Genomic DNA, 21,538 nt, shown 5'->3' with positions numbered 1-21,538 from the left:
TTGATCACAGCATCCCAGAGATCAAAGGTGGACATATGGCAGGAGTGCAAGATAGGTGGAAAAAAGTAGAACAGTGCAAAGGTATGGCATCAGAAAGTGAAGTTTGCATATCCTAGCAAAAATGTACAGTTCATTTCCTGGATGGGGAATGCAGAAGGAATTGTGTTGTCCTCGCAATACAACTGGAAAAATCAAGGCCGAGCATCTAATTTTCCAGCTGTGAAAAACACATAACTAAAAGTGGGCAAAACATTTCAGAATTCAAACCTCCTACTTTGTGAAATGGCTGTTTCAAGGACAAAGCTGCCTGTTCCAATTGCTTTGGGGGCTCAGAAGTCTTCTGAAATGATTAAAGGAATCCTTTCCTTTAATCCATCATGCACAAGAAGGGGAGAGGAAATCAAATTCAAAGCAGTTAGAATCCAGAAACATTTTGTGCACGATTCTGTGTAGCCAACCAAGGAGAAATGGTGTAGGATTTAAACTAGGGAAACTATGGCCCAGAGAGGAAGCAAAACAGGCCCAATGGGCAAACTGGAAGTTTGTTTCCAAACTTCCAGTTTGCCTGTTGGGCTGTTTTTTGCCTTCCCCAGGCTTCAGGAAAGGCCCTCTGGAAGGCCTAAAATGAGCTATGGCTCCGCGTGCCACAGGTTCATCATCACAGCTCTATAATGTGTGATGCTTGATATTATTGGTCAATTTTATTTCTCCTCAGTGACAATGTGAATTTGGGGTTATGCAGGAATAGAGTATTGTGCTAGAAATCAGCCTACTCTTTGAGGGAGATGGGCAGTTCAGAAGTGTGAAAGGTAGACACACAGACACACAGACACACAGACACACAGATATAGCGATAGATATAGCAATAGCACTTAGACATATACCACATCACAGTGCTTTACAGCCCTCTCTAAGCAGTTTACAGAGTCAGCCTATTGTCCCCAACAATCTGGGTCCTCATTTTACCAACCTCAAAAGGAGGTTGAGCTGGTGAGAATCGAATTGCTGCATTGTTGGCAGTCAGAACAATAGTGGGGTAGCAACAGCAAGCAAGTGTTGGTAAGCATTGCCAAGTCTAAAAGTCTTTGATCTCTAAATACTCCCTAGTTACCCTAGATAGTAGAGTCTGCAAGTGGGTAGGAACTAGCTTAGGGAATTTTCCCCAAGGAACATGTTTCTGATACTGCTTCTGTTCTTTTTCTCTGCTGTGGAGACAATTGAATCATTCAGAGTCTCTATAGCACTCACACTCTTAGGATTATGAGAAGACAAAAGTTGCTGTTGTGAGGTTTAACTGTATGTCCTCAGGACTTGGATGTGACTCAAGAATACAAATACTGCAGTACTACAAAGGATAGCAAAACACTAGTCATGCTTCATCTTATATTAAATAATTTCATAGAAAGTTCTTTGTCAAACAGTGTTTTCATTGCAGAGGTTTTTTTTACTAAGCTAGAAGAAAAAGTCAAACTTCAGCTAACATTCTCCCCAACTTTATGGTTTTCAAATAAAAGGAGGTTTTGAGCAGAGACAGAATAATTATCTCTCGCCATCAGAATGATAAACTATGTACCTAGTACCCACTAGCAACCCTTTAATACATTGTGATTAAAATGTGTTGCTCTCTAAAGATCTGCTGCATTATCATGCAACCAGAAGTAAAACATGCTATCCCCTCTTAGAAATCATCTTTGGTTCTGACCATGAAAGTATGAGAAGGACCACTGTTAATACTAGAAATAAATGACAAAAGGCAAGAAAAATAGGCAGCAAATAAATCCAGTCTTTCAGATCTTCTTCCCCAATATCCTTATCTTCCCAATAAAGAAAAGTGAGATGTGCTACTGAAGTCCCAGCTCCAATCTGAGATTGTGGTGATAAATCTTACTTAGATGCTTAGAAGTGACATATAGTCACTGTGGGTACATCCTGAAATTCTGAAAAAGGATTTTCTGTCTGAAAAGGAAAATGTCATCCTCCTGCCTGTTCTAAAAGAAGTATCTGCTAAACTAGAGTAATTCATTTGACCAAGAAATGTGCTCTGAATTTTATATGTTCTCTGTGTTCAACTCGGATATCTTTCAGTTTCTCTGTCGATGCCAGAGTTGGTTCTACGTAGGGCATTTTTGCACAAATAACCCATGCAAATTGCTGCCCAATTTGTGGTATCTTCTATGGACTAAGTCATTTATTCTAAAATACCTCTTTACTGAACATTTAGTGGCACAATTATCTACTTGTCCAATTGGACCTGATATTTTTAAATCATATGTCTTCTTTCCTGCAGGTGTACATTATCAAGGTCACTTGGTCCAATGGCTCAACAGAGGCAATTTATCGACGCTACAGCAAGTTCTTTGATCTGCAGGTAAGATTTCTAAATTCCTGTTGGAGATTGGAATTTTCATTTCATGGAGCTGTAATATTATTTTACTTGATTTTGTGCTCACACTGTATCTTTAAGGCAACATATTTTATACTTACATGCATGCAGCCATAGGCCTAATGTTACTGCCTTGGGTGCAGTAGACTTCATACAAAAATAATTCACACTATTTGTCTCCAGACTTTTGCTCAGCTGTTTTCCTTTGTAATGGCTAGCAGGAGACTTCTTTCCTATAAATATGGGAAAGAGAATTAAGTAGGTTATAACAATATTAAAATACCAACTTTTAATCAAAATCAAAGCATATCTATACTTATTATTGAGCAATCCGAAGAATCATATCTACATCTGATCAGAGATAAAGATTCTGCTTGGGTCAATCTATCCATGTTTTTCAATGGTCTAGACTAGGTCATAACCATGTTCATATTAGTAACCTAAATAGGAAGAGCTTTATCAATTACAGTTCAAACTAATATTAGTGGCTTTTAATAAATCTGTTAACTCCATGTTGTTTGCTATTTGGCTGCCAATCCTGTACATGTTTCATTTTCTTCTATTGTACCCTTTGTCTTGGTATAGAAAAGAAAACTGGATTAATATGTGATGATAACTTTCTCTTCAGTTACTTCAGACAAAGGAATGATTTTCATAGGAACAGGACTTTTTCTATGAGCTCATAGTGTTTTGTGCTGGGCAGGAGATTTTAGATGCCCCTATCAACAAAATATTTGAGGCTCAGAGTTGAACATTTGTCTATGAGCTTGTTCATTACCAAGTAGGTAACATCATCATCATTAACTGAAGGGTAATGAAATGTCTGCAGGAAAAGCAACCAAGTTCAGAAAGTACTAAGGACCCCACAGATGCCACTATTTGAAAGGGAAATGCTTTTGGCACTTGAATAGATTTCATTTGTTTAAATTTGTCTTGCCGTGATTTGTAAATAAGAATACCTTAAAGTGATCCTCTGCCTACTTACAAATTCTAATCTTTAAATTTACACTTGCTCACTTGTAAAAATGTTTATTATTGCCAACATTTTACATCATATAGTTGAAGCACTGCCGTGTCTTAATATTGTTATTATTTCAGAAGTCATTTCAAATAAATCAAAACATTTTAAGCATCAAATTATAATTGTAGAAGAGTGGCTGAGCTGGAAGGCGGAATTAAATAAGTCATCAGTTTGGAGTCATTGTGCTGCCACAAGAGACCCAGCTCCCCCCATGAATTCCATTGGCTTTTATCCAGTGCCAATTTAGCTTTGATCATTAGTTGACTAGATTCTTGTGTGTGACCCAACAAAAGGGCGAACGACAAAACCGCGCCTGACTAAACTGTGTCGCTAAAACCGCAACATCATCAACGCGCTGACAACAGCGCAGCGACAACAGTGCGGAGACAGAAGGGTGATTTCAGTCGACAGAGGGGTGATTTAAGTTAAGGTAAGGGTTAGGTTTAGCGTTACGTTTAGGGTTAGGTTTAGGGTTAGGTTTAGCGTTACGTTTAGGGTTAGGTTTAGATTTAGGGTTAAGTTTAGTTTTACAGCGCGCTTCTGTCACTGCGCTGTTGTTGGCGCGATTCAGTGCTCATTCGTCGGAGCGCTTTAGAACACGTGGTTTTGTCACCGCGGTTTAATCGGGCGCGGTTTTGGCGTTCACCCTTTTGTCGGTGAATCATTCTTGTGTATAGGTAGCAATAATAAACTCTTCTTACTTTAAATAAATGAATGCTCCTAGTTATTTGCTCCTGACAACAATTGTTGGTTGTAATGTATCTAACAGAAGCTATGCCTTACTGATGAATGTTGTTTTGTTACTTAATTTCAAACTTAAAAGTATGGATTATTTATTTATTTATTTATTTCCCGCCTTTATTATTTTTATAAACAATTCAAGGCAGCAGACATATCTAATATTCTTTTCAATTTTCATGAAGTCTGATGCTTTTCTCTGAAGGACTAGAATCCAGAAGTACTAGGTTTTGGTCTCAATCCATGCAGGGCTTTCCTGCGTTGGCAGCTAGCAGAAGACTCATTCCACCAGGCCCCCAGGATAAGCCAAGCTGGTTGGAAAGTCGCCTTGATATTAAATCTGTGCTGCTTTTTATGCACTTCTCAGTTGTGTCTTACTTTTTGGAATTATCTGAGAAATTCCCACATATTGTGCCAATATCCAAAATAGAGTGAGCAAGGGAAACCCATTAGAGATACACGACTCTGAAGCAGTGTTTGAAATCCAAGATCATGAATGGTTTGTTATGTTACTACTAAAAAGCCTGAACCTTACAAGGAGAGGGGGAAAGCCAGCTCTCAGCACCTTCTGGGCATCAATTCTCTTGTTTGTGGAATATGTGTGATGTGTATGATCAGGCTGAAATCTATTTATCGCTACTATCCTTTTCTTGGCAGTGTCATTGACTGTGTAATAAAGAGGCTATAGTATGAGTCTATATTTACAGCATTAGACATAGGAAATCTCCCAATCCTGAGTAACTTGAATACGAAATGATCAGAAACACACAGAGCCAAAGAAGCAGGAATGCTGTTATAGAAAGAAATCAGTATGGTAGCCTTTAAATAAAAATGTGGGCATACCCTTAGTCACAACAGCAATGCTGAGAGACTTGAAGAGAGATTAGTGATTCCAAATTCAGGTAGGAATTGTATACTTCTACACCTTAACTCCTCGTGTTTTAATATTAGCATATTAGCAAGGAGAATACATTTGTCATTGATATCTATGATATCTAGATTTTTAATAAGGAATTGTTATCAATTAATACAATCCCCAAATGAAAGGAAATCAATGCAGGGAATGTAATTTTGATGCCAGCCAATCTTAGCTGAGCATGGAAAAATTGAGTTGGGCTTGTTAGAGTGCAGACCACCAAATAATCACAGGACTCTTAATGCAGACTGGGAAGTAAACAGCAACAATTCAGGGGAACAGTGTTAAATGCCTTCCGATTTTTTTGCAATAAAAGTAACATGAATGTGTCTATTTCCATGTGTCATCGGGAGCTGAGTTCTGTGTGAGGGAAGCTTTAGTTCTCTAAAAGAAAAAAAAGTTGCTTTCTTCAGCTGTAACTAGTTTACCCCGTTCAGCCTTGCTGAATAAATCCCAAGTAAAGTGTTTGCTTCCTAATCTTACAGATGATGTGATAAAAAGTCAGCACCACTAACTGGGTGTATACTAGAAAAAATACCATGTTGAAACACAGGCACTGCAAACTGGAAGATGGTATACCTTCAGAATTCCCAATTTAATTTTCCGTCTGTCTTCATTCCCTTGAGAAGTGATAAAATATAATTAGAGTAAATGATGAATCATTAGAGACCTGTAACAAACAATGTTTGTCCATTCTTATGGTTATTAATTGTCATTAATTGTAGGTATGCATTCACTAGAAATAATGCTTAAATTATGTTATTAATCTTCAAGAAGGCTATATCTTATTTTCTATGATCTGGTTTCAATCAATGCTGCAGTTTACTATGAATGCTATTACGTTATACAAAACTTTTTTTTTTTTTACCAAGTGGTAAGTCAAAGATTTGTTAACTTCCAGAAATGGTATTCAAAAAGAAATGATGATTTTGATATTCCTTTTATTAGTTGAAGAGGTCATCATAACTGTAAGAGCCCTATCTATAGGAACAGTTTAGATGTATGTCTTTTTGGATGTATGCATAAGCACACGGGTGACATGTTAAGACAAGATACAAATATGTTTGATTTTGCAGAATGCTAAAACGCTGATTTATGTGGTCTGATCTCCTGCTTTATATGTAAAAGTTTTCACACAACCACAACCTCTGACCCATTTTGAATAAATAGCACAGGGCTACATTTTTCATTGTTTCGAGGGAATGCATATTGAAAAGCTATTAAATTGGAGATGCCAAATCAGCAGTTTCATGTAAAAGAAGAAAAAATTCTGCATGGCTTTTATGAGACGTCAAAAGACTTTTAAGTGAAAAATGCAAAGCTTTCAAAGAATTTATTAATGACTTGGTATTCTCAGCACCATTCACTTTTGCTGATCTAAGTAAATCATTTTGATGATAGAATAGAAGCTCTGGGTATATTGCTACCCCAAGAGCTTAGAAGAATAAAGAAAAGAGCATATGTCTTTTGTTAGTCAGGGCCATTTTTGGAGGACACATTAACCACTTACAGATTATAATCTTTAACACAGCAATGAAATCTTCTTGCCAAACAATCTATACAGAATACAATTCCAGACATGGCTGATAGTAACAACAAGCTCACATATGCCCAGAGTATATGTTTTGAGGCAGGGTTGGTGACACATTTTTATTAATTGCTTAGAAAAATGTAATAAACAAAGTAGTATGAAGTACCTCTATTCCTAACAGGCTTTTCAGACAGCACAACACTAGTATGGCAAAAACTTGTGAAAGTTGTTCTTACTAAATTTGTATAATTACATTGCATTGTGTTAGATCAGTCTTCATAACCTGATATCCTTTTGATGCTTTGGAGGTCTTACTCCCAGTGCATTAACACCAAGTTGAGGGAATGCCTTGTTAGATGAATCCCCATTGTAAAATACACACTGTCTTTGTATTGCTTTTAATCTTGGTTTGGTAAATTGTTCCCAAAATATACATTGATCAATAGCCACATAAATATGTCATCTGAATATGAATGATTAAGAAATAATTAATTAAATGCCATAATAATAGTAGAAGTAGTATCTGAGACCCAGTTTTGTATAATGGTTAAGGCATCAAAACTAAGAAACAGGGAATTCTGGTCCTGTCTTCGTCATAAAGCCACTAACTCAAGGATGTCAAACTGGCGGCCCATGGACCGGATGTATTATGCACAGGCCACGCCCACCAGCTCCACGAATGGGAAAAACATCATGAAACATTATGTGACGGCAACGTGACACTGTGAGTTTGGGCTAATCACAGACGAGGTGGCGCAGTGGTTAAATGCAGCACTGCAGGCTACTTCAGCTGACTGCAGTTCTGCAGTTCGGCTGTTCAAATCTCACCGGCTCAAGGTTGACTCAGCCTTCCATCCTTCCGAGGTGGGTAAAATGAGGACCCGGATTGTTGGGGGCAATATGCTGACTCTGTAAACCGCTTAGAGAGGGCTGAAAGCCCTATGAAGCGGTATATAAGTCTAACTGCTATTGCTATTGCTAGTCTCTTTCAGCCCCAGAAGGAAAGGTGCAAGGGCAAACCACTTCCGAAAAACTGCAAGGACTAATTAAGTAGTAATTACAGTTGTCAGATATGGGTTATTTTGAACTGATAGCAAACTTGCTGGTTGATGCATTTGTGACTGTTAGGTAACTGCTAGTACAGATAAGGAACCAAGATCAGCATGTAGTTGCAAATATTATAAAAGTAAGTAGTGTTAAACTATTTAATTTACTGATTTCCTGAATTGCAAATGGCGTCATGGTCACAGGGAGTAAGCAATCAGTAAGCTAAGTTGCACATGGTTCCTTTTGCGGAGCTATTTGGGTAATGGGAAAGAACAGTCATGAGAATAAAATTTCCAAGTTGGGTAATAATTGTTTTAGTGACCTTTGAATGATTCACTTGAGTCATTGGGAGATTTACATTTTCACATTATCTTTGAGGATTGCCCTGAGTTTATCTGCTGTAAATAGGGAGGAGATTTCATTTTTGAGTAAGGGGGAAAGTGCCCATTCCATAGGAACAGGAATTATCTTCTTTTTTGGTCTGAAGATTTGCTAAGAAGCTTTTAAGAGATGAAGTATGACCAGAATTGATATGAATCATACAATAATAACCCACATATAATAATGTCATCAGCTTAGGATGTGGAGAATACACACACACACACACACACAAACACACACACAAACACACACACCTATTTGAATAAATAGCTTCTGAATACCTGGATAGATCTGCACATTGCAGTACAATATTCAGTATAATGCAGTGAGTCATGTGCAGGTCTGTATATTGGCAAAATAAAACAACCATGTCATAAACATGTGGCCCAACATAGAAGAACATACACTTCAGAACTAGACTCAGCAATGCATCTGCATTTAAAAGAAAAAGGCCACTCTTTTGAAGACAGCAAAGTTCACATTTTGGATAGGGAGGACAACTGGTTTGAAAGAGGGATTAAAGATACTATCTATGTAAAAATTGAACAGCCCTCTCTCAACAGAGGGGGTGGGGATACAACATCATTTAACTCCAATCTACAACAATTCCAAGCAGGCTCCTCACCAATTTGCATCATGTAGGTGACCCTGATGACACAGATAAACCTCCAGGTGACTTTAACAACCAGCTAAAAGAATGCAAATGACCATCTGTCTGCAGGGAGTATAAATCCTTCCATTCCCCACCATCCAGTCAGAACTGAAGAATTTTTTTTGGGATGAGAAGTGAAACATCTTCAAAGAAAAACCAAAAAGTCCAGTTGCCTCTTGAAAAAAGCACCTTTGGGACATACAATATTGAGGCATCTCACTTTTGAACCATGTAGGGAAAATGTATACCAAGGTGATAGAAATGAGATTAAGACCAATTATAAAACTACAACTAGCAGAAAAGCAAATAGGTTTTAGAAGAGATTGGAACCGCACAGGTGCAGTTTTTGCCTTTAAACAACTAACAGAAAAGAATATGGACACACTAAGAATCTTTGTTGCATTTGTAGACTAAGAGAAAACATTTGATAGAGCTGATGAGAAATTGCTATGGCAAACATTGACCCAATATGGAGTAAGTGAACATCTTATTAGAGTATGTAAAAGCTTGTACAGTGATTGCAGAAGGGTAGTTAGGACAAACGAAGGAACATCAGAACCTTTCACAGTAACATCCGGAGTAGAACAGTGATGTGTACTGTCACCACTGTTGTTTATCACTTACATTTAGACCATAAGCAAAGAAGCCAAACCCCAAAATGGAAATATATCAACTAGCTATTCTTTGCAGGCATTGGAAGCAAGTATAGCTATGAAACTGCAACAGCATCTTATAGCCATAACTAAAGAATGCAAGACAAATAATATGAGACTCAGCAAAGAGAAAACCGAATTAATGGCAATTGGAAGAAAAAAGCATAATTTAAGCTGAGTAATGGAGGGAAGAAACATAAAACAAGTATCAAAGTTCAAATCTCTAGGAACATCATTCCCCATTGATGGTAAAATGGATGACATAAGGTTATCATAATAATGCAGTAAGGAAAACCAAGTATTGGGACAGCTAGCTCTACTCCAACAAAACAAGGCAATACCAATCAGCAGAAAGAAGCATCTCCTACAAAGCATATCCATCCCCACCCTATCTTACCAGTGCCAAACATGGGCACTTAACTATAAAACATAAAGAAAGTTATCCACCACAAAAATGAGATGTTTGAGAAAAGCTACTGGAATGACCGGAAGAGATAAAATCAGAAATGAGACTATCAAAGAAAGAATTGGCATAGAGCCAATCCTAAACTCCATACAGAAACAGCAAATAAAGTGGTTTGATCACCTGGAGAGGATGTCTTGGGATTCCATACCATACAAGATATAAACAAAAAGAGAAGAAGACCAAAGAATACGAGGCAGACCCAAAGACACAGTATAATGACATCAATTAATAATTATTGAGACTGCCAGAGGAGCAAGAACCAGAACTTTGTAAAAAAGGAAGTAAAGAAGAGGAAGATGACATTAGGATAGAAGCTTGATCCCACATTTTATCACTCTTTCAAATCTAGCCTGCCTTTCCACTGTGCATCTCACAACATCATTTGGCATGCTTTCTACACTAAGTTTAGAAACTGTTGCTTATATACATCTGTTCTTTATTCTGTATTACTGTAATTTCTGTATTTTGTCTTCATACATAAGGCTATTGGAGATTTGAAAAAAAAATCAAAATCTTAATGATAAAGATGAACTGGGCAGACAGATTCCGTTTTTGGTTAATTAGGAGTGCAAATATGTGATCAACATGTGGTTAACTTAATGTATGAAGTAAAAAAAACTTTAGCTCTGTATTCATATGACAAAGCCTGTCTACTGTAAGTGATGGGTCATGTTGAACAACTGGAAACAGTACACGTTTTTCTTATTAGACACATTGCCAGTACAATGGGATAGCTTGAAAACCCTAGAGAAATCAAGAAAGACATCCTCGTGCACAATAATAATAGAAAATTTACTAGGGAACATAAGAAAAAAAAACACTGAGAAATGAATAATCAAAGATTGTATTAATATCTGGTGCCAGTTCATTTTTAAATAGTGTAGCTAAGTTGCAGTTTTGTCTGAGTACATGGCAGTGAGGATGCCTCTTACATATATTTATGTTGGCTTTCTTCTTGTAACTTTCTCAGGGTTCATAATTGATCACAGTTTTGGAAAATTAAGCTAATACAGTTGTTTATTGTTTTCCTTGGATGCTGTTTTGCTTGAAAAATCTGTATACATCAAGGCTAGCCTGATGTTTTGTTGTTTTGTTTTATTGTTGGCACAAAACCATCTGTGCAAGGGACTATCTTAGGTTAACTGAGGATCTTTAAGAAATATAGGGACACCCAATATACATGCTGTGTCTGATTCATGTGTTTCTTTGAGGTGGTAGTTTGGGGCAAGCGAGGGGAAGCTAAATAAACATTTCAGATTAAGGAAAACATCATGATTTTTCCATCAGATGGGTTCCAGCAAGCCTTTCCCATTTCTTGGATCACATTAACTCTTTTGCTGAACTCAGTGCTGTTTCAGCTGAGGAGCTGAACTCATCAGAATTAGAAAGCCAAGTTAGAGAAAGGACAGTGGTCAGTTAAATGCCTGCATGTTAATTGTAGCTCAATAACTAGCCTTAAAACCAAAGAATCATTGACATGCAACTTTTCTTTAACCCTTAAAGTAAATGTTTATGGGAAGCCTTTTTGTGACTAGCTGTGGGTAGCAGTGGTTATATTTACTGTATATGTACTATGGGATATGGCTGCAGTAACCATTTGTCCCTTACCACAAAGGACAGCTCTTTATTTCAGAAAGCTGTCCTTTAGGTTTATTTGCTTTAATTATTTATTTTGTTGGTTTGGCTCTTGAATCTTCCATTATATTGTAAAATTATGGACTTAAAGATTTTGTTTTAAACCTAACAAACCTCTTTCACATTTGCCTCTGTAAACGTTGGTCCTTTGCAGGTAATCCTCAATTTATGACGAGCCGTTCAGCATTTGTTCAAGCTCTGATGGACACCCCTCTCCCATGGTCACGTGGCCACATTTTGTGTGCTCAGCAAGTGGCCCATATTTATGGGTGTTTGCAGCACTCCATGGTCACATGATCACAATTTATATCATTTTTACTGAAAACCAGTATTTACTTCTAGTTTTTGACAAAATTGCCCCAGAGCAAACAATGGTTTCACTTGATTGTAGCATTCACTGTACAATCACCACATTTGTTTAATGACTGCTAGAAAAAACATCATAAAATTGAGCCTGCTTCATCATAAAAAAACATCATAAAATTGAGCCTCATATGATGACCTGCTTTGCGAGCATCATGACTTAAACCATAATGGGCAGGTTCCATTACACCGTAAGTTGAGGTCTGCCAGTACTTTTTCCCAAGAAAATATGATCATTATAGGTATGGTAGCCATTGCTCATAAAAGACAACCACATTCTGGATAATCAATGAAGCAAACAATGACTCTGCTAAAATGTGCACACAAGTAGTTACCACGTACCTTGACACAAGTTGCATCTCCTGCTCAGTGTCAAAAGTATGTCAAAGTATGTTTTTGCAAGAAGGTAGGCAGAGGAAATAGAGGGGGGGAAAGGTAGGAAGAGAAAGAGAAAGCCAGGAGAGACCTCTACACTGAAAACTAGGCAGAAGTTGCAGATTGTCATGCCAACGGAGAGGTTTTTCATAGCAGTGGGAAACAAAAGGGGAAAGCAATGCAGAGAGAGACAGAGATGTAAACTCCTCATTTCATGTTTTTGTATAATTTTGGAAACTTCTACCTGTATAGTATGTTCTGCACTTTTTAAAAAAAATAATATCTGGTCTGGATAATTCTCAAATAAGCTGTTTACCCTGAGTTGCTACAGTAGCCCTCAAGTTACGACAGCCTTGGAAAGGGGTATTTTCTGGGCCATAAAGTGCTTCTCGGCATGATAAAACATTGCGCTGCTCCCCATGGTCACGTGACTGCATTTTGGCAATTGGCAACCAGCTCACATTTATGACCAGTTCAGTGTCCTGTGATCCGACGACCAAGATTTGCCAGTTTCTTCCAATCAGAAGAACATATTCATTTAACAACCACATGATTTGCTTAACATCCACCATAGAAACAGTCAATGTTCATGGTCATGTGGGTGCTTCGACTTATGACCTCAATGACTTATGGCCACAATTCCAGTTTCAATCACGGTTGTAAATCAAGAATTACATATATTATATTTTTGCTTAAGAAACTAGAATACGAATAGTTAAAACAGGTTTGAAGAGTGAGACTGAGTCAGGAGACTGTTTTATTGAATTTTGCTTTTTAGACCCGCCACAATGAACATTAATTAAAGTTGAGGCTAATTAGAGTGTATTCACTTTGTGTAATATGCAAAGTTAATCAAAGTCAGGTCATCTAATCCCAAAGGCTTCTCCATCTTCTAGCTTATATGTTGATTAGGAGTAAAGGAAGTTTAAAATGTCATTTAAAATGGACCGAAGGCACCAGGTTGGAGAAAATGTTGTTAAACAATACTTGACAGATTATTCCTAGGACCTTTCAATACTTGGTTTCCATGCATCCATGAGAGTTGAACATTTTTGACAATAGCAGCCAGAATTTTTTTTAAAAAAATGTGCCGCCTGTAGACATTAGTGCTACTTACTGCTTACTTCTTTAAATACAAAGATAACAGTTCAACTTTGTGGTTTAAACTGAAAGGACAGTGTTTAGGTTTTGAAGTTCAATTTTATATTATTCATTGTTGGCTTATATTTCAGGGATGGACAGTTGGCTTGCTGAGCCAGGACATTTTTTTAGTCCACCTTGAACAAAGTTTAGGTTATGGCTCTTTTGACCACCCACCGTGGTCTGGAGGAGGAAGATGAAAAAAGCAATACTTCTGAAAAAGAACTCTTCCTTGCAAATGAGAAAAAAGGGTGGAGAGAATAGCCAGTTGCAATTATATTCATACATTCTTCACTTTCTCTCTCTATGATGGTGAGATTTTATGGGCAAGCTCAAATCAGTTTTGAACTAAATATTAAACACAAGTTTTGACCAAAGTTCACTTTCAAAGCAAGCGGGTTTTTTTATAATAAAATAACCCATGCCACACATTACTTGCCTGTGCTTACCACACAAGTGGTAGAGTTTATTTTATGTGTGGAGAAAATAGGCAGGAGAAACTTCCCTGAAAAATAAATACTTTGGAGTTGTAATCTAAAATAAAAGGTACCCTTGTGTTGCGTAGGAGTACACTTTGAGGTGAAAAGGTTATAGGAAGTACTAGTGAAATGTCAGTAATCTAATTTTATACACAACTGTAGTCCAGTCTTTCTATTGTGTCTACAATATAGTCTCAGGTTGATAATCAAGATCTGCAGGTAATGTTCAATGAGGAACTCCACATTCAAGGTGAGACCAGCTTTTCCTTCACCCCTACCTATCCAATGGTGTAGCTTGAAGTTAATATGTTTAATCAGGTTCTCACGCTGGCCCATGTTGCTTAAAGCTGCTGATCCTCATAGTTCCCATTCTTTCCTTTACATGTGATATGTATTAAGAGAATCTCCTGAGCCATTGGTTTCTCAAGCGCCAGGGAAATCGAAAGATTCAGACAGTTTCAGTGAGTGAAACTGTTAAGCTTGCAAGATCAGTGATCTATTGTAAGCTTAAATTCTGTACAAGAATCTGAACTACTAATGGTCAAAGGAAATTAGCGGGAGTTAAGAACAGTATTCAAGGTGGGCTGGACTTAGATCTCTTGTGGCTGCACAGGAACTCATGACTGATGATGCATTTAGAATAGAATATATATAATAATAGAATATAAATAATAGAGTTGGGTGGGATCTTAGAGGTCTTCTAGTCCAACTCCCCTGCTTAGGCAGGAAACCGTATACCATTTCAGACAAATGGTTATCCAATCTCTTCTTAAAAACTTCCAGTGTTGGAGCATTTACAACTTCTGGAGGAAAGTTGTTCCACTGATTAATTGTTCTAACTGTCAGGAAATTTCTCCTTAGATCTTGGTTGGTTCTCTCCTTGATTAGTTTCTGCCAATTGCTTCTTGTTCTACCCTCAGGTGCCTTGGAGAATAGCTTGACTCCCTCTTCTTTGTGGCAACCCCCGAGATATCGGAACACTGCTATCATGTAACTCCTAGTCCTTCTTTTCATCAAACTAGACATACCCAATTCCAGCAACTGTTCTTTATATGTTTTAGCCTCCAGTTCCCTAATCATCTTTGTTGCTGTTCTCTGCACTCTTTCTAGAGTTTCAACATCTTTTTTACATCATGGTGACCAAAACTGGATGCAGTATTCCAAGTGAGGCCTTTGACCCCTCCCTCCAGCTCAGCCTAGTCATCCCCTATATCTCCCTGGAAATAACCTATTTGAGCAACTGGCAGGATATCAAGATTAACCTTGATGATGCTGAGTTGATGCCTTGGACACTTTGGGGAACGTGGGAATGGTCCAAGCCATTTGATTTGAACTCATTACACTAGCGTTTTATCACCTGTTGCCAGCATAGTCCAGATTGCCCTTGAAATCCTAACTCATATGTTTTTCCATATGCCAACCTCTAATGGAGGCCTCTAACCAAGAATTCCCTGCACTAAGAGATAAGCAGGCCATTGGGTGGAAAATGAGTTTTCAGTAGTATTGCCCTGGTTATAGAATTTGCTTTCTGGGGAAGGTTGCCTTGCTTCTACAATATGGCCCTTTTGACAAGACTCAATGGCCGTTATATGTTCATAGATCTTTTAGGAACTGGTTTTTAATGTAATTTGAGCTGCTGGTCTATCAAGTTTTCAATTACAATAACTTATTGTTTTGAACAAGGGTGCCGATGATCTTTGAGCTGTTTTGCAGTATAGCAATAGCAATAGCAATAGCAGTTAGACTTATATACTGCTTCATAGGGCTTTCAGCCCTCTCTAAGCGGTTTACAGAGTCAGCATATTGCCCCCAACAACAATCCGGGTCCTCATTTTACCCACCTCGGAAGGATGGAAGGCTGAGTCAACCCTGAGCCGGTGAGTTTTGAACCGCCGAACTGCAGATAGCAGTCAGCTGAATTGAAGTGCAGTACTGCACTTTAACCACTGCGCCACCTCGGCTCACTATAATCTTAGGTTTGTTAAAATTCGCTACGGTATATTATTATATTTGAATACTTAATTAGCCCGAGGGCTATTACCGAACCGTGATCTGAAAATGCACTACTTAATTAACTTGATAATTCATGGCTGTTTTAGAAAACAAACACTTTGGATTTTGAGCCACCTAAACTATCTGAGAAGTTCAGGCTGATGCAATTTTCAACAATTGGTTAGAGTAGGATTGTGAAAGGAAGTGGATGAGACAGAAACTTTTTTTCTTGTCTGTATTTCATTGCAGTTATGTTGCTAAACGTCTCTTTCATGAATAATTTCCCCATGGTGGGATGCTCTGATGCATTATTCATGGTATATTGATTATTTATCCTATGTGCAATCTCTTTAATACTCTGGTACAGGCCTGCTTTGCATCTGATTTTTGTTCCTCTTGCCTTAGCCTTCTATGCTATGCTTAATTGCATTTGGAATGTATAATGCAGCACGGATTAAATGCAGGTTAAGTGCAACATAGATCAATACTTACTGAAAAAGAGAACTACTGTCCCCAAGGCTCATTTTCTGAGGTCAGGTATTAAATCTATTTTTTTGACGCAGAAGCCCTAGTGGCTTTCAAAGAATGCAGTGTGCATGTCAGGAATAATCAACATGAATTTACTGAAAGTCATCAACGTTCATTTTCTGCAAACACTGCGGGGGAAATTTTCTATAAAGGAGGAAAAAATGTTTGGCTAAAACTAAAACCTTTATAACGACATCTTTCTCTCTTCAGACTGTTGACATCTTTCCTTGTTTGGATCACTTCCATGCTCGCTTTAATCCAGTCTCTCTTTTTGTATGAAGGGAGAGAAAGTGACATGGATTTGAGATTCTGGGACAAGGCAGGAAAGGTGAAAACAGAGTCTTTACTCTGTAAAACGATTCAAAGCTACCTAAACATTTTGGGGAGGAAGGGACAGAGAGAAATATCCCGTCATTTTCTGTTTAATTAGGTCCTGCAGGGTAAGCCTTCCTCTGATTCACAGAACTTGTGATTATTTATGAAGTCTAACAAGAACAGCTAGCTGAATCTAGTCATAGACTGCACGCTTGAATCATTATTGAAACATTTATATACTTTGATCCCCCCCCAAAAAAAATAATCTTGCAATTTCTTAATTTAATCAAGCTTGCTTTACTAAATGTGGACAACATCAGAACTTATTAAAAATTACTTTTTAATGGGAAAAGCTGTAAAAATTCACTGATTAACCCCAAATTAAAGTTGTTGGCCAACTCTTGTGATCCTATCTGTTTAAATTGGTAGAGAAGTATAAATGGCAGAAAAATATAGCAACTTCTTTCAATACTTCTAGAGTAAATCTTTTACATTCATTTGAATATATTCCTATAATTCAGAATATTTCACGATAAGTAAAGATACTAAACAGAACTATATAGCTACCTAACAAAACTCTCATATTGTGGAACCCCCTACCATAAAAAAAACTAAAGATCAACATCAAAGGCTTGAATATTGGTGTGTATGTGTTTGTGTGTGAGAAAGAATAGAACATTTGGGGTGGGGGTGTTAAAAAAATTGGTTCTTTAAAAAACTGGGTGTCCGGTACCATAAATAAAAAGTTAAAAATTAAGCCAGTGTGAATAGTCACTTTTTATTGTTTATAAACAAATCACAAAACACAAGTTCTAATTTTCATTTGTTTATTTAATTATTTTATTTAACAAATTTATATAGCCACAAAGTGACTCTTGGCAAGGAACAACAATGAACACATAAAAAACAATCAAATTAAAAAAATATGATCACAGAGACAACCTTCTATTGAAATTGAGGGTATTTTATTTTATTTTATTTATCAAATTTATATAGCCACAAAGTGACTCTGGGCAAGGAACAACAATGAACACATAAAAAACAATCAAATTAAAAAATATCATCACAGAGACAACCTTCTATTGAAATTGAGGGTAGGATAGGGACATATTGGCTGAAAATAAAAAGAAGATTCAGCCTGAATAGTAGGAGGAATTTCTTGATTGATTGATTCACTGAGCAATGGGCTGGACTGGTCAGCATCTAAGGCCGTGATGGCTAACCTATGGCATGCATGCCACAGGTAGCACGCGAAGCCGTTTATCAGGGCACTCGAGGCATTGTCTGGTCTTGCAAGAGCCGAGGTGGCGCAGTGGTTAAATGCAGCACTGCAGGCTACTTCAGCTGACTGCTAGATCAGCAGTTCAGCGGTTCAAATCTCACCAGCTCAGGGTTGACTCAGCCTTCCATCCTTTCGAGGTGGGTAAAATGAGGACCCGGATTGTTGTTGGGGGCAATATGCTGACTCTGTAAACCGCTTAGAGAGGGCTGAAAGCCCTATGAAGCGGTATATAAGTCTACTGCTATTGCTATTGCTATTGGTCAGCTGAGCAGCATGCATGCACGCGCTTGGCAGTTAACTTCGGCCTTCTTTTGAGGTCATTTTTCACCCTCGGTTTTTTCACCAAAAAACTGCCCTACGGGCAAACCAGTAGTTCAGGAACGTACTTCTGGTGTGCTCGTAGGGCCGGTTTTAGCCTCCGGAGCCTTCAGGGAAGCCTCCTGAAGGCTCCGGAGTACGAAAAACGGCCCTATGGACAAATTGGAAGTGACCCGGTTTGCTCGTAGGTTCTTTTTTTGCCCTCTGGAGCCTTCAGGGAAGCCTCCTGAAGGCTCTGAAGAGCTAAAACTAGCCCTACAAACAAACCAGAAGGAGTGCTGGTCATGCGTGCATCCGCGCTGGGATCGTGCACATAGCATTATGGGTGTGGCACGCCCATGCAAGACCTCCCTGCGCTCCCCCCGCTTTTGGCATGTGAGCCAAAAAAGGTTCACCATCACTGATGTAAGGCATGCATGTCAAACTCAATCATGTCATGTGACAGACATATCATGGCATATCACAACATTTTTTGCTTTAGTAGTGCCAGGGTGGGTGTGACCTGTGCGTAACTCATCCAGCCTGTGGGTGGCCAGTTTGACAGGCCTGATCTAAGGTATTTCCTGACTCATATATTCTGTAATTGAAAATCTTTCATCTTCTCACTGAATTTAGGCTGCAAATAAATAAAACATCTATAGAAATATTCAAAATAGCAGAGTTATAATTTAGTTATGAATTCTTCTAATGATGCTGGTAATGGGACTTCTGTCCTCCTATTTTAACATTGTTTTTTTCTGTAATGGTGAAAGGAAATCTTTCTCAACCTCCTTTTCATCATAAAGGCTCCCTGGCCAATAACTGAGATTTCCTGCCCAGTCACTTTCAGCTTGGTGCACTGTAGGTGAAGCAGAATACATAGACTGTGGTGGCTGGGGATTAGGAAAGAGTTACAGTGCCACACTTTTGGAGGGCAGGATTAACTTTGAACAGTGTTCCTACTGTGACATGTTCTTTTGAAATAATAAAGCAGTGGAGAAAATCCTTGCCAGTTGAGGAGAAGCAAAACGAAGAGCAAAGTCAGCAATAAGTTGCAAAATATCAGGTGTTCAAAGCGCATATGAGTTTCTACAACCTTCAGTTTTAAGGAGGATGACCTCCCCAAAAGTTAGTTAGAACTTTAAAGTTAGTTTTGGGAAAGTTTGCTGGTGTCAATTGGATGGAGTCTCTTTCTTAACCAAACCCTTTGTTGTCTTTGTTAATCAGAATATCTGCATCTTGGCTTTACAAGGTATGTAAAACATGTGGCCAAGTGGTTAGAACGTAGTACTGCTGGCAAACTCTGCCTGCAGCCTGGAGTTTCATCCTGATGGGCTTCAGATTGACTCAGCCTTCCATCTTTCTGAGGTTGGTAAAATGAGGACCCCTAGATTGTTGGGGGCAATATGATGCGTCTGTAAATTGCCCCGAGAGTGCTGTAAAGTACTATGAAGCAGTATGTAAGTCTAAAGTGCTATTGCTAGGTGAGCTTCCATAGAAATGCCCCATACCGTGACTATCTTTTGAAAGGTCCTGAAGACATGGTTTTATCCACAGGCCTGGGGACTCCAGGATATTATAGAATCCATCAAGTAGTTAGTTTGATTGTGATTACCTATCTATATCTATATCATCTATATCATCTATCTATCTATCTATCTATCTATCTATCTATCTATCTATCTATCTATCTATCATCTAAATATATCTATCTGTATCTCTGTGTGTGTATGTGTGTTCCAGAATAACTCTGGAATGCCTCGGACAATTTCAACCAAACTTGGTACACAGATGATTTAATGCTCTGGAAGCAAATACTGGGGCAGGGTGTGTGTGTTCTGTTAAGATACAGCTGTTGTGCCTAAAAATGGCTTCTACTGTACTGCTGTAAAATTGCTTCTACTGTACAGCGCAGTGGAGTTGCCATGGTAACAGCTTTACAGTACTCCACAAGAGGACACCCTCTGGTAAGGGGGAAAATTAGAAATTATGTTTGGTCTGGACATTTCCCTCCTATAAATAAATACCCGGGCAACGCCAGGTTATCGGCTAGTAAGTAAATAAATAAAAATAAAATGGAGCATGTGTGCATTGTATCCTAAAGCAGGAACAAAGAACACACAGGAATGACATGTAAAGAAAGGCTGAGCCTTAACATGGCAGACAGCAAAACCTTTCCAGCACTTAACTGCATTTTATCAGCCTTGTTCTATTTCATTGGAATTACTGACCACATGTTCTCTTTTTTTCTATTTTTGCTAGTACCAACAGTAAGAGACTTTTGACGTCTCCTGCAGTTTGACCCTTTTGTTGTTTAAAAAAAAAAAACCTAAAGAGCAACAAAGATGATTAGGGGACTGGAGACTAAACCATATGAAGAATGGTTGCAGGAACTGGGTATGTCTAGTTTAATAGAAAGAAGAACTAGGGGAGACATGATAGCAGTGTTCCAATATCTCAGGGGTTGTCACAAAGAAGAGGGAGTCAAACTATTCTCCAAAGCACCTGAGGGCAGGACAAGAAGCAATAGGTGGAAACTAATCAAGGAGAAAAGCAACTTAGAACTGAGGAGAAATTTCCTGACAGTTAGAACAATTAATCAGTGGAACAGCTTGCCTCCAGAAGTTGTGAATGCCCCAACACTGGAAGACTTTAAGAAGATGTTGGATAGCCATTTGTCTGAAATGGTATAGGGTTTCCTGCCTAGGCAGTGGGTTGGACTAGAAGATCTCCAAGGTCCCTTCCAACTCTGCTATTGTATTGTATTGTAAATGAGAACAGCACACAAAGCTCATCACTTGAAAAATGTGATCTTCAAAACTAAGCTGGATCTTTACCTCTGCTGAGGATTGTAACAGTTATCAAACTGATTTACTTCTCTTTTGGTCGATTTGATTAGGCAGGAATAAGAGTTATAGTAAGCACAATGGCGGCAATTGTAGTGGCTTTAATATTGGGCTTTGCACCTCTGAAGGCAGCTTTTTTACATTGTTTGGTTTTTTTCTGCTGTTTCCAGCTGCAGGTCTCTTACATTTTTCTCTCTTACGATTAAGTTAGAACAGTGTACAGTTACAGTATATAGAAAGTTTCCAGCGACTTCACAGGAAATTCCTTTCTGTATTTATGCTTTCTCATCCTTTATAGCCTCTATTTGTTATGGGCCATACACTGATTTTTGGGATGGTCGTTTATTCTATATACGTCTATTAATACAAGAGTCAGCACTTCATTCATTAGACATTACTGCATCTAGCTAACTTAACTTGAAGAAAAGAACAGCACAGGCATGATTAATATTTATGAGAGGCCACCAATATCCCCAAGACTAGCAGCTTGAGTGTGAG

At 38.2% G+C, this 21,538-nt stretch overlaps 1 protein-coding gene across 5 annotated transcripts in view; it reads left to right on the top strand.

Moving 5' to 3' along the window:
• The window catches only part of SH3PXD2B (SH3 and PX domains 2B), a 135,916-nt gene that overhangs the window by 25,452 nt on the left and 88,926 nt on the right, over positions 1–21,538 (top strand). For all 5 annotated transcript variants that reach the window (XM_087709620.1, XM_087709619.1, XM_087709624.1 and 2 more), the window contains exon 2: positions 2,288–2,368. In XM_087709620.1, the coding sequence (XP_087565746.1) occupies positions 2,288–2,368 (81 nt within the window). The remainder of the gene's footprint in view (positions 1–2,287; positions 2,369–21,538) is intronic.

This window comes from Thamnophis sirtalis, unplaced genomic scaffold, assembly GCF_051295495.1.
Source record: "Thamnophis sirtalis isolate CommonGarterSnake01/CBP01778 unplaced genomic scaffold, rThaSir2_p1.2 scaffold_3, whole genome shotgun sequence".
NCBI classification, from domain to species: domain Eukaryota; kingdom Metazoa; phylum Chordata; class Lepidosauria; order Squamata; family Natricidae; genus Thamnophis; species Thamnophis sirtalis.
This window is presented reverse-complemented; position numbering and strand designations above follow the sequence as displayed.